The sequence below is a fragment of the Copidosoma floridanum genome, unplaced genomic scaffold (genome assembly GCF_036245765.1).
Source record: "Copidosoma floridanum isolate Cflo_tuat_1 unplaced genomic scaffold, Cflo_Japanese_pri ptg000012l, whole genome shotgun sequence".
In the NCBI taxonomy this organism is placed as follows: Eukaryota; Metazoa; Arthropoda; class Insecta; order Hymenoptera; family Encyrtidae; genus Copidosoma; species Copidosoma floridanum.
The window spans coordinates 7,796,512-7,811,129 of NW_028321889.1; the positions used below are offsets into that span (position 1 = coordinate 7,796,512).

The window sequence follows — 14,618 nt, forward strand, 5'->3', positions numbered from 1 at the left end:
ATAATGTTAAACTAATTTATTTTATACCTTTGCAGTGTAAATTAATTATTAATGTAAAAATAAAAAATTGTACGCGAATGGGCTTTCTTTAGGCATAACGTGGAGTTGAGTCATAAAAACAAACGTGAGGCAATTATACAGATTTGACATCATTTATATCGATGCCATTACTTGTATCCGATATTCATAAAGGCACCGACAACTTTCAAAATAGCGAATAAATCTAATATAAGCACCTCAAGTTACATAAGCAGTTGGCGTGATTCAGCCAATTATAGATTAACGCCTCGGAGCTTTATATCGGAGATTGAATGAAAAAAAAACCAATATTTTCATTAATCAAAAAAAAAAGGGCATCAATAATGTAAAAGTTGAAAACACGTGGGTAGTTATCAAAGTTGCCATCGAAAAATATCACGTGAAAAAATTCATCCGTCGAGTTTTACTTGTTGTTGAATTCAATTACCGATAAATATCGAACTGCCAAAAGCAAAACAGGAAATATGGCGCAAAAAAGAGCACGTCACGGAAAGAAAAAAAAAAAAAAAAAAAAAAAAACAGCTCTACCTCTATATACACTCAAAGCACAATGTTCCCCCCCTTTTTGGTCTCGAGGAATCGTCGCACGGAGAAAAGGAAGAGAGCACAAAAACAATAATGGCACCGACCAAGGTGAAGAGAGAGAGAGAGAGAAATATAACCATTATTTATCGACTCCATATCCATCTTGAGCCGGAAAAAGGGATGTACGAAAAAGCCATAGTCATGGTCGTCATTCATACAGCCGTGATATCTCTCCCGTGGGTAACGTATTGGGCGCCCGAGAAAAAGGGCGAGGGAACAAAAATGGGACACGTATTTACACACGTACACACGCAGTACGTAACATATATAGCTGTCGCGACGTTAATGAGGCAGAGTAGGGGAGGGAGGGGAATTTCTATTGCTACTGCTTCCGCCTCTCACTTACGCGGGCATTAGCGGATAATGACGCTGGCGCGGCCTACACCACTATATAGGTACTATCAGCTACATGCTAAATGAACGGCCGATTTGAGAGCCGACGAGGGTCAATACGCTTGATTGCCTTCTTTTTTTCCAGCCTCGGTACTGGGTAATGCCTAGTTTCCGCTCACCGATAGCGCGACCTTTTTTCTCTCTTTTTTTTTTACACGTCATTGATGCACCATTTCTCATCGTGTCCATACCATCGTATAGCTACCACCGTCAAAAAACCATGTACTATGGACCTTTCTTTTATCGTTTTTGCAAGTGACGTAGAAATTCACTGGTTTAAAGAGTCGGAGGGGGTGAATACACCCGAAAACAAGTAATCAATCGGAATCCGTGCCAATAACCCGTGGTACGCACGTAAGCCCAAAAAATGTCCCGATACTCGGCGCTTAGCGCTACGGCATACCGAGTGGTCGATAATTTCGCCACGGGATCGGGAGATGCGGACAGCAGTGGTGATTCGCGTGCCTGGACTGGACAGCCTTTTACCTCCGACTGCGACCGTAGCAAATAGGAACAGCAACTGTAATATGTTCCGCGAGCTCGCGTGGCCGTGCAAGGGCGGGAGGTGGTTCGCATCGATGACGTCAGCGGATATATTCTCCGTGACCGGGTTAGATAACACACGCTCGCGCGTGAAAATATCGTTGGGGTGGGCTTGAAACGGCGATATTCAATTTCTCGGGAAACGGGGAGATGTAGAATTCGGTGGCTCTCGCGCAAAGGCTTTTTTTTCACCTCTTCTCTCTCTCTCTCTCTCTCTCTCTCTCTCTCTCTCTCTTTGTGTTTGTCTACCTGTCATTGTCCATTAGTTTCGGCGCGAATGTATACCGTTTACACGTCCGTTTTCCCCTTTTGGTCCATTCTCTCCGTGACTTTTTTTTCAAACGAATCAAAGATTCCAATGCGAATAATTTGACTTTTTGTTCAATACAATTGACTAATTGGTGTTGCCCAATTTATATGTTGCTACTTCTGTACTTTCAAGGGGATTTTTAATAGCGTTACGGGGCTACGTGAAAAGTCTTTCATTTTTCAAAACTCCGAAACTTACTTTCGTCGGTTGAAGTATCCTTTTTTTTTCCGAGTTTGAAAAACAGCGAACTTTCGATCTAATGGAATCATGTTTAATTCAAACTCACGGACTATACTCTTTGACTTTTTTTCCGTAACTTATATATTTTACAGAATATAAAAAAGAGACGAGAAAAACAAATTTTTAGATTGAAAAACAAAACTTTCACCAACGATCGTACTCATAAGTGAAAGATCGATGTCGCAGTCGAGTGTGCGTCACCTCGACAATTACACCAAGCCCATCCCAATTATTTCCCTCGAGGCACGTAAGTATATACGAGCTGCGAGTGGCTCCCAGTGGAAAATCGTCATGAGATCTCATGCGCAAACACTTAACCCTTGCCCCTCCTCCGCTCCAAACTACCCCAATCGTCAAAACTCTTTGTACCCCTGACTCGAAGTTCGGAAAAATTAGGTCGCGTCGGAGAGCCGAGCTAATTAATACAAGTACGAGAGCGAAGCGGTGAGAAGTATGACAAAGTGGAGCTTCACACAACTCTCCTACTGAAAAAGAGATGGAAGGACATGTAGTGCTTCTTGTTATTGCTCGTCAGAATCTTGGTCTCTCTCATCCACGGACATCGTGGCCGATTATTGAAACGCATCTCACTGTGTTGTTGCTCATTTTTGGGAAGCAGGAAGGACGTACAATGGTGCGGCAATGACAATCGATGAATAAATCAACACTACGAGGGAAAAAAAAAAAAAAAAAAAAAAATTTGTAAGTAGCAAAAGTCGCAGAAACGTGCTTGGACGGTCGAAAGAGCATCGCCCCTGTTCGGCACATTGGTGCGCCCGACCCTCCATTTTCTCCCGGCAAACTCGGTCAAACTTGGCAAACTCAGGCGAAACTCGGTCCTTATATACCAACGACGACCAAGTACACCACAGGTACGAGCATCAACATTATTATATATGCACCTATACGGAGCATCTCGAAGGGTTAATTTGACGTAGGCCATCACAGCAACGAAAGCACCACGTGTGGGTGTACACTGTGCGCGCATAATATTATACAGTATACAATGGACGAGGGAGGCATAATGTACATGTGTTGGACTAACCGGATGGCGAGCAGGGCGTCCTCGCCGCTTCCACGAGGTCCTCGCGACTGCCGGGCGGTGCTTCTAGCATGGCTGCGCTGCTCGTCGATGTTTTAACGCACAGCAGGCTCAGCGCTGCAACAGAAGCAAAAATAAAACGCCGATGTGTCGGTCACGATTAATGAGCTCGAGATTCCCCCTCCGCATTGCTATACTACAATGCACATCGATGGCCAACTATAGTGTTTTTAAAAAGTACAGTGTCATTATTTGGCTGAAGGATGACGCGTTTCTAGAAAAAAAAAGGAAAAAAAAAGAAGAATCTATCAAGGTTGAAGATATGATGTTAGGTAATGAAATACATTACGCAATGGCTGCCGGAGATTTGGTAAACAACCAAACAAAGAGATGTACCGAAATAAGCTGAAAATCAAAGTGGTACCCATATATACATATATACGTATAAAATCTCACCGTGCGAGTATTTCAATTCAAGATTTAGAGGACGCAGGCTTTATTGCCATCGCTATATAGTAGTAAATAGTCGAAAAAACGCGCGTGGCTTCCTGAATAACAAGTTTACGCGAGCACATGTCAAATCTCACCTGCGCTGACGTGTACCCGTATAAGGTCGTCTCACGTATATATACCTATATACTTAACCAAGCGCCAGCTGCAGGTGTACATTATCGAGAACAATGGGTATATAAGAGTGACGCGCTGTATTAGTACCCTGGCACGGGAGAGAACGGTCGGCGAATCAATCCAGTCGACGCAAGACGGCGGCTGCTCTGAGGTGCCAACAGGTAAGACTCTACAATTATGCATGTGTACCTATATATACACAAATATATAATGGGTATATCCCGAAGCATCCGGCGTCGGAGTGTCCTTCCTATACAGCGGCTGGGGCATTTATCAAAGTCCTCTGGTGACAATTGCTAATGAAATGATCGGTAATGGTGTAGTTGAGTATCGGCAGCTCCGTACCGATTAAAAGGTGGAAAAACCGGGGCTCGTACATACACGGGAACAACAACGACGAGAGACTGCATGCATATATACATGGCGAGCGGTCGAGAAGATTTATTTGCCTATATTCCCGTCGATGGGGGCCCGATACGGCGGGGATTGAATCGTGGCGAGCAAAAAATTCATGCGCATCGAGGTACCTGTACAATGTACATGCTCGTGGTTATCATGTTTTTATTCTTGTACGTATAGCTCACCGCGCGAACTTGACTGTCGATACACACGCGCGCGTATATTGTATACTTATTACATGGCGCGCGTGCGACATTCGAGATTTCTGGGTCGGCTATACGTGGTGAGGAAATGCACGTAATAGGTGGTTCGCGGGTCGCTTTGCGACAATGGATATCAATTAATACGTGCGCGACAGGGCAAATCTACGGGCTCGGGGGAGTCCGTTGATTTTCTCCTCATTGTGAGGATTTATTTGTGGTTTTGAAATTTTTTTTCGTTTTTTCGAACGATTGTTAAAATTTGACGAATCGAAACGGATAAGTATTCCAGCCAAGTGAGAAATTTCTCAACAATTCTGATGCTTTTTTTTCGATTGAAAGAAAATATCGAATCGGAGCAAAATTTTTGTATCATGTAAATTATTGGCCCTCGGAAGGTACATTTATTGTAAACAATTGTTAATTTGTTATTCAACTGTGATATAAAAGGAGTAACAAAAGCAGTAAAGTGGAAGCGTTTCGATGAAATGGCGAGCGAGTTTTTAATTGATTTTATTTATTTTTCTATTGAACTCGCTGTACCTACAATTGTTGTACATAATATATATAGTAACTTGAGAAGTGTGCGACTACTGATGGACACTTATCACCCTCTCTCTTTCTCTCATTGTAGTATCTCTATAAATTATTAGTTACTGCAATAGCATACAACTGCCATTGGTATCACATTATTTTTTTCCTCAATATGTTTAATTACAGCTCATAGCATTTGTCTACAACTACAAACTCCTATGTTTAAATAAACAAAAAAAGGAATTGCACGAATATCGTCGAAAGTTTTGTGAGTTGCCAAGAAAAACAAACGGACAAGCCAATTAAAAATGGTTGAGGTCCGAAAACGTTTGCCGAAAACGCGAAGGAGAGAGCGGTCCGATATGAAATTGGCTGAAATTCTGAAGCTCAGTGGTGGAAAAAAGGAGGAGTCGAGGAAGACAATAAAGGAAAAAACTTGGTTTTGCGCGGTACAGCATTGCACGCACACGCACGTTTAATTGCATTTTACAAGTGCGCGTTCGAGTATTGATACAATGCGGGCGTATACACAACAACATTACATAAGTAAGCTCGCATGTGCGATGCGCGTCAGTGCTGTAACACTACATTCTCCTTTTCTATTTACGAGCTAACGAGATGCTATGCGTTAGCTTTAGGGATCTTTTTTTAAAGGGAGGAAATTAGAGCGTGCACGCGAAAAACTAAAATTGCGGGTCAAAAGGTTAACGGGAGTCCCTACATTGTTATTGCTCATCGGATTTCCGAAGCTTTTTATTGCGTTCCAGATACTAGGTAAATAGTTACTCGCGCGCGCGTGTGTTCATTGCATTAAATAACGTAATACGTATGGGTACTTTTGAATGAAAATAAAACTTGGATTGGCAATGAACGAAGAGTAAGGTTTCTAAGGTAATATGGGTTAATATATGACATGCAGGTGATGTATAGGGTTGAAAGACAAAGTATATGGGCTACCCAACAAATAACGAGACATCATTTTTCAAAAGTAAGCTCAAAATTCTCGAGCACGTGTATGTTACGTATATATATGTTACCATCGTTATGAATAACAGTTCGTCAAGGGAAGAGAAAAATGACGTGTGCTTGCAATAAGGTAATGAAGGATAGGTATATAAATATTTATGTTAGAATGCATGAATGGTTCTATACCCGCGCTTTTAATACACCACGTAAGAAGTTAATGAAAAAAGTGAAGGGAGGAAGAAGCAAACATTGCCACCCCCGGCGCAAGACAACGAGGTAGGGAAAAAAAGCTCGGTGCACGAGGTCGGCAATATCCGCAAAGAAATGGCCTGGCTTCTTTTGAGGCGTCTCTTTGAAGGAATAAAGCTTCCCTTTTCGGAGTCCCAGCCGATATATCGCGAGCCTCGACCATCCCCTGGCACATCTCTGCGCTACAAACTAAGCCGTTACCGCCACCGTATACGTATATAATATAAATATATACATCTCTGTGCCGAGCGCGGAGCCCCGGAAGGGGATTGCCGAGCTTTGTGAATCGTTAAACACGCCTCGGGCGACCGCCACGGGCTCACGCGCGAAAGGAAGAGACATCAGGGGGCCGGCGTGCAAGTGACGCGCGCGCACACACTTTTATTCGCTCGGTGGCTCTCTCCGATGCAGGTCGGAGCGGCCTTTGGAGAGGCGCCACGAGTGCAAGGAGTAGAAAGAAAAACTTTCGCGGGTGAGGGAGCAGCTACGCATTCACATGTAGGGGGGAAGGGGGGGGTTTGGTACATTAAATTTATACCTGCTCGCTCGAGCGTATGTTTATAACGTAGGCGCGCACGACGAGTGGGTGCTTCTTCGCGAGACCTAATGCGCATTTGGACTTAATTACACGTCGAGGATTACCGAGGTAGATCCGCATTACAAATTTAAGGATGGGAAAAGGTATGGCGCGACACGCTCCCATTGTATAATTGCACGTGAGATGGGGAGAGCCAAGACAAGGGCGGGATAATACAATATATGTATATATATAGGTCGAATGGCCAAAGGGAGGTCTTACACATATTATACACTTATACATATATGTACTGACGCCAAGTCCTCCGAGAGGGCACAACCACTCAACCCCCTACCTCTCGCTATATTTTTCCGACGCGCGCGTGCAAGTAGAAAGTATATGGGCTCCCACGGGAGCAAAGAGGGTGCTCTCCCCCACCGCCCTTTTTTACCGTGTAAGTGAATAAAACAAAAAGAAGAAGAAGAAAAGAGCTGACTCGACGACGAGCCCGGGTGGGAGGGGGGAAGGCATCTCTCCTCGATTTGCATAGGTTAGCGTAGGTATACCCGTGCCAACTGAACGTCAGAGGGGATGCGGGGGAGTAGTGATACGGCGCGCGGGGAGCCCTTCGTTAAGTCGTAATGCAGAGACGAGAAAAGGGGGAAAAAGAGATGCGCTTGTATATTGTACGTAAGGAGCAACGAGGGACCGCGCGTGTATATGTATATATATATATATATATATATATATATATGTCAGTGGTCGGCGGCAGTTTACGAGCTCTGAAGCTGCAAGCCCGCATGGGTATACACCTATATACTTATCTATTTTTCACGTGGAGAGGAAGGGTCGAGCGTCGGTGTGTACATATAGGTGTTACACTGCACGTAGGTAAGTTACGTCCATTCGAGAGATACTGAAGGATACGCAACCTCTGCCGGGAGAGACTCGTTGACCTATACCCGTATAGAAGAAGGGAAGAGATTTGCTGGTGACGCAAGATTCGTTGGGTTATCCGCTAGGGCATCTTGATCATCGAATTAAATTATTGCTTTTCACTCTGCTACAACGTGGAAAAGAAAAAGTAGTCACGGCTGCAGAGCCTGATTTTTTACATCTCTGCGGCGAGTCACTGCAAGCTCACTATACACCAGCTGGAGTACTTGTTTCGCGGCGTAGGTACATTCTTATAAAGCGATCTAGGTTTTTTTTTTTTCGGGAATAGCTCTTTAAGCATATACTTTGTTACATTGTACGCGTCTTTTTTCGAGCAAAGAACAAAAAATGAGAACGATTGTGCTTTATCTGTATTCTGCGACGCAGAGAGCTCTTTCTATGTATACGTATTTTATATATATATAATAATTGTAGGTAATCCGTGCCACGTCGCCCCGAAAAGAATCGTCGCAGTGTAATCCGTGATGGTGATGGTAACTGCGGCAAAAGTAGGAAACAAACGCTTCTCCTGGCACCCCGATAAATAAATTCCAAGCTGCTGCTGGGCACGGGGAGTCTGGGGGGGGGGCGGACGCTTAACTTTCGAGTCACGCGTTTGCCCATCTCTGCCCCCCCCCACCCCCTCGGGCGACGAATATTCGGCACGAAATTCCAGCACAAGTACGGGTACGGTATAAGTTTTGGACTGCGGGCAGCAGGACTTTGACGCGCTGCGCTATGTGTATAATACGTATACCGAGCCGGCCTCGGGGCATTTAAGATTAAACGCGTTCACGTACAGCCTTTTGAGCTAGTAGCTTAGGGTCAAGACAAATGCCACCTTCGCCCCGTGAAAGAGAGATGAATACAAAGGAGGTTTGAGGATCGTGTGACGCGTGCACGCGACAAAAGGGGTTCCCCGGTCGCGCGTGCGACTTGGCGATTGTCATATAATTCCTGGACCAAAAATCACCGAAACAATACCTACCCTCCCGAGATCTCGTTAAAAAAAAATCAGACATGAGTGGTGTGTTTTCAACATCACCGGGGTGATGTATACATAAATACGTGGATTTTTTTTAAAAATGTGTGTGAGCGTGTATACATGGTATATATATAGAACGAGACTCACCCTGCTTTACGTCTCGCCAAGTACTCGTGATTTTCGACGACGAACAATCCGCTCGCTGAGCCGGCGTTCTTGTTTTTTTTGCGCTCCTACTGCAACTCGGTCGGTTATCCTTGCCTCCGTTTTTTTGTTTTTTTTTTCTTTTTCGTTCCACCAGCCTGTCCTGAAAGCACATGGAAAGAAAAATGCATTAGCCCCCCTACACACGGTCCATTCGCCTTTAATGTATGCCTCAGTTTGAATAATTTTTAATACACACGCATAGCTTATCGTATAAATACATTTAACGTGTTCTGGATCACGGAGAAGGTCACGCACCGAATAAAACATGTAAAACCATGAAAACAAAAGCGACTCAGCCGTTGGAAATTCAATCCATTTTCCATTACAAACATGTAAAAAAAAAAAAAAAAAAAGATATAGAGAGAGAAAAAGGTGATGGGCAAAAAACGCGCGTACGTCAGCAGATGGAAAAAAAGGGAATCAGGTCTGCAGTTGGTGCAAAATTTCTATACACCGTGTAATCAAGCACACATTGTGTTTACGCAAAAAGAGAGGCCCACCTGCAGCCCCGGTATAGCTTATACTGAACGAGGAGGAGCTACTATATATGTATACACTGGGTAGATGTGCATCCAAATTGGTACACCGAAAGGGGAATGGGAGCAAGTTGACGCGGCACTTTGTTGCGTAGGCGGTAAGTACCTGCTGCCCTGACTCGGCTCGTCGCGCTTGATGATCCGCACACGTATACGCAGCAACATATGTTCCTCCCTCCCACGTAGTTTTCCCGGACACTGGCCATTAACGTATTCGCTCGACGTCCATATACGGCTGATGGCGCAGCTTGTACACGGCGGTACATGTATACCACGGCTATATTGTGTATCTGTGCTGCCTGAATACTGTTTGGTGGACGGGTGCTCGACACCCCCACTGGATCCTCCAAATTATCCGGGCTTTCTTCCTCCCCCGAGCGCAAGAGTCAAAACTGTCTGACAATAAATACAAGTGATTCGCTTCTTACAGGTACGGCGCGTTCATTTAACGTATACGTATTTTTCACTTCTTCAGAGCTGTGCGCAATATAATCGTAAATGAATTTTATTAGAAATTGAAGTGAGTCACAGTGATGTCTTGTTCTTCCTGCATCATTTTTTTTTTTTTTTTTTTTTTCAAAACCCCAAGTTGATCGCGTACGTAAAACAAGGAGCACTTGGACATGATACAGGTATATCTACTCTCGAGTCTTTAGTGCCTTTAAACTACGTAATTTATATTATAGTCTCGGGTACATAAAACTGACACTGGACTACAAGTACACGGTAATAAAACTGTCCGTAAATTTTATGACTTATCTCATCACACAATGTCCTCTTTCCTCTTCCACACTCCCGAGTGCGAGGAAGTTACAGGTATATACATGTATGTATGTACAGGTATTACAGAGCAACGCAGTTTTTCCACGCTACGTGTATATTTGTATAGTTACTTTTGCTTCGAGCTGTTCCGCTCTGTATACCGCGCTCCTTCTGTACCTGTTCCATATCTCCGCGCGCCTAAGAAAAGACCGCAGAAATCGCGGTCGATTTACAATTCGATACGTCCCAACTCCGATGGGGCAGGAGGAGGGTGTATTTCAATCACTCGTGGAGTTCCTCGCAACCGCGGGCTGTTTAAAATTCAGGATATTACGCAAATATTTATTCGACCGGAAATAAATACCCTTTCAATGGGGGGTTTTCAACGCAATATACATATGCATGTACAGGTAAATGTATTACTTTCGCTTAAATTGGAAATGCTCGAAAATATTGTTTCCTCCGCCTTTGGCAGGACCAGTGTTGAATCCAGGTACTCGTAACTTTCTTTGCCGCCCTAAAAATACTATTCTTTCACTTGTTAATGGACCAAAAGAAATAGGAATCAAGAATGGCAATGTAAAAATTCACTCGCTTTTTCGCATAGTTCAGGCATCGGAGTGATCGAGACAGCGTTCGTGGAGAGACAACTGGGGCTAACTGTCACTCTGGAGGAATTTGGAGAAGCCGCAAGCTTGCGACAGAGGCTCGAGAAGTTGGGTCTCGGACACGGGAGCGCGAGGACTAAAGGACTCTCTTCCTTCCTTCGAGGGTACTTCGAGCGTACACACCTATCAATTAAACCTTGTATTTTCCTTCCTCTCCGCCATCGTGGGCCGTACACACGCGCGTCGGGTCTAAGCGAATTTCTCGTAACATTAACATTTTCAAGTCATTACGGCGCCCGTAAAAAGTTTCTCCGTTGCGTGTCAAGAAAAGCTCGGAGCGAGTATAGCCGGTAATAACCAAAGTTTAAAAGGCTTGTTAGAATAGGGCTGATGGTTTTTTTTTCTCGATAATTCTGTGCGTATACATCTGTCAAAAAGTTTTCTCGAGAGAAAGCCAATTTCTTGTGAAATAATGCTTTCCTGAGGTGGCAATCAAAATTTATAACTAGATTTTTTAGTGAATAATGGGGATAATAATAATAATAATCATAAAAGTGGAACAGATCGATCATCAATCTGCACGATTAGCAAATTTTGCTGTACAAAAAGTAGAAAAACGATGAGCTCACGATGCGCCATCCAAGACTTTTGTCTTCAAACTAAATAAGCACCTTCCCTGTAAATTAATTAACTGATTTACTCGTGCCTTTTCGCTTACGCAAACTTGTTCCATTCCATCTAAACTAAATCTTTCAATTCTAAAAGTAAAAGATCCACCCCTTTCCGGAAATAACACCCTTTTCCCTTTAACCTCGTTCAGTGCCGATTTTTTCCTGCCATTACCATTATGTATAATATCCTTTCCCTTGGCCGTTATTTAACTTTGGAGCAGTTTCATGTTCCCCCGGCACATTCTTCATCGTATTATTAGTTTTTATCGCCAATACCCTCCGCACCTACAGTCTCCTTGAAAAACCCTCCCTCACCTTGTCCTATTACTTTCACTTCAAGCCTTCCATGTACAGCACGAAAAGCTTTCTTGAATCTTTCCTATTTATACCGTCACCCCTTTACAAATCGATAGGCCTCGCACTTCATTTCTTTTGTCATTTTAATTCCACGAAAATGTCACTGTGTCTGTTTCACAGTACAATAAATTCTATAGTCACAAATATTGCGACAAAAATAAAATACCATCGAACAATGGGATTTCCTCGAAAATTGAAACTCGGATTCTATATAGTTTTTGCTTTGTCGAGGTGTGGAACGAAGGGAAAAAGCACCCATTTGGCAAGTTGAAACACGAGGCTCCCGGGTGATCGCGAATCCCGTGGAAATCTGAACGCGGAAAGCCTCCGACGCGAAATGAGTAACAAACACTCGAGCGAGGAGAGATTTTGATTTCCGCTCGAGAGAATAAAAAGCCGTCTCGAGGAAAAGAAGGGGGAGGCAGAGTGGTATCGTGTATAGGAGGACTCGGCGTGTACAATCAGGAAAAGCAAGAGGGGATGCAGAAGAATAGGGGAGTGTAGCGGCAAGCCGGCGCCATCTACGGAGAAAAGGAGCTTTTCCGCCCTTAATCTTTTGTGTAGTCGCGCGCCCGGAATGCAAAGAGCGCCCCGGTACTTTTCGCGAAGATGTGCCCGCCTGCCTTTCTACGTGTGCAGCCGCTCACGACACCGACGCGAATTTGTCAAAGGCAGGAAAGCACGGGCGCGTCGTCGAGGTTGTTACATGCAATGTAAAAAAAAAAAAAAAGGAAAATTTTAAAAACAATGCATAATTAGGACGGTATCTGCAGGTAAGAAAAAAAAAAATATTCTCCAAAGTAAAAGATAACCGAGCTCCAAGGGTGCAGTTTGATGTTGTATATCTTGGCGACTCTGTGAAGTAACTCCGAGTATCATGGGTATACACACCCTAACTGTGAAATTCGAGTTTCAAGGGACTTAACTCGAGATTTGGAAAGTTTTGAGTTTTGTTTCGAGCCTTTGAAATTCAAGGATTCAGGGAGTGATAAGTTTCGCGACGCGCACCCCCGAGATGAGCTGGAATTGTTACTCTCTCGTGTCCAGATCACTTCTACACGGAGAGCAACTTCGATTCAAAAAGTTTTCATCTGTATCCCTGTCCTCTGTACATTATATGAGCAAAAAAAGTGATGTTTATCCACGTATCTACTTGATGAATAATTGTAACATTAAAGATTTACCAAAAGAAAAGAGAGAGCGAGAAAAAAAAAAATCAATATTCCAGTAAAAGTGACGGGAACATCTGGTTGCACGTGTAGCCGACTAGCATCCTTGGCTCGAGAAAGTTCGTGTACTTGTGCGTCACCATCGGATCCTCTATGATTTACTCCGAAGAGGTGCCACTCGCATTACCATTGTCAAGCGTACACGCGCCGCTCACATGGTTACTTGCAATTTGCATCGGCTTACCATCACAAGTACAGATACTCATACTGTTCCTACCGGTGCTGCTATAGGACTTCAACGTTCACAAGTTGTGTACATGTACGAGTATATATATATATATATATATATATATATATATATATATATATATATATATATATATATATAGGAGAGAAGAAAAATATATATATGTATATGTATCTCGTGTGGTAGTATCTCTCGCCCCCTCGTTTGCTCCATGACTGAGAGATAATACCGCCTGAGAGGAGCCAGAATCATATCTCTCCCTTTCCAGTTAGTCTCCTGTGGATTTGCCATCAGCTACGCAACCGAGCCAATAAATACAGTTACTATCGCATCCTCCTCTTTGCCCCCATTCGCGTCCATACCGTCTGATTGAGAGTACTATTATGCACCATCACTGAAATACACTCATCGGAACTCTTTTTTTTTTTTTTTTTTTTTTTTAGTTAAGTACTGTTGTTCAAATTTATACTTTTTAAACACATGATTGGTTTTGGGGTATAAACTTGCCCACTGTAATAATTGTTATAAAAAAATCAACTGCCCTTGACCTGCACAAAATTATATAACATCGGGCTTTGCGTGTAATGCTAACAACATACACTAGAATTAGTAACTCTCTTATACTTGGGCTGGAAAAAATCCATAGAAAGTGTTAAATCGCATGAGTAAGAATAATGCGTGAAATTTAGATTGGGAAAGCAGAATTCGGGAGGAGTAAGCAGTGGCGTGTTTATCAGTTTTTTTTTTTTTCCTTTTCAATTTTTGTTAAGTGAAAGTCAAACCATAAATAAGTCAAAATACACAACGTCTCGTGAATCATAATTACATAATAATATATGTACTTGCCAAGTGAAATCGTTAATATATGATATTATAAATGTCGATCGCGCCATTAGTTGGCATCGCTCGACTTGGCGTGAGAATAGCTTTAGATCAATTTCATCGATAGTGAAGTATAAAAAAAATGCCTTTGCCACGAAGCAAAGAAGCCGTCCCCCATCGCGGATTTAATGTATGCACCGAGTATAGATTCAGATCGTAAATAACAATTACTGTTTCACAAAGGTGACCATGAATACAACAATAAAAATGATAATAGTTGTTTGTGCGTGTTTCTCTTGTTCGCTCGCTCTCGCTCCTTATACACCGTAATGAATACACAGTTGCGCGTCAATTGGATCATTGAATTTTTCTTTTCCCTTCCACTTTCACCGTAGACGCGTATGTACCTATAGGCACACCTAAATGCTCAATATTTAAGCAGCAGCAGCACCGCTAAAAGCCCCGTTCCCGCTACCCTAAGTGCAAAGATAATTGCAGAGGACGCTGCAGAAAGTATATAGGCTTTACCTCCTCTCTCTCTCTCTCACTCTCGTACGACCGAACGCTTGCTCGAGCGGCAGGGGCTAATTTTAGAGGAGAATCTGCCGTAATAATATTTGCCGTGGGAGCCCGGGCGTGCATTCGTCCGTTGAAATAAAAACCCTTCCGCTCTT

General features: G+C 43.2%; 1 protein-coding gene across 1 annotated transcript in view; it reads right to left on the reverse strand.

The window, feature by feature from the left end:
* LOC106642495 (uncharacterized) overlaps nucleotides 1–9,038 on the reverse strand; it is a 34,206-nt gene extending 25,168 nt beyond the window's left edge. The window contains exons 1-2 of the mRNA XM_014357295.2: nucleotides 8,713–9,038; nucleotides 3,156–3,269 (exon numbers count right to left, since the gene is read on the reverse strand). Coding sequence (XP_014212781.2) covers nucleotides 3,156–3,269; nucleotides 8,713–8,884 — 286 coding nt within the window. The 5' untranslated portion in view covers nucleotides 8,885–9,038. The remainder of the gene's footprint in view (nucleotides 1–3,155; nucleotides 3,270–8,712) is intronic.
* Nucleotides 9,039–14,618: the final 5,580 nt, after the last annotated feature.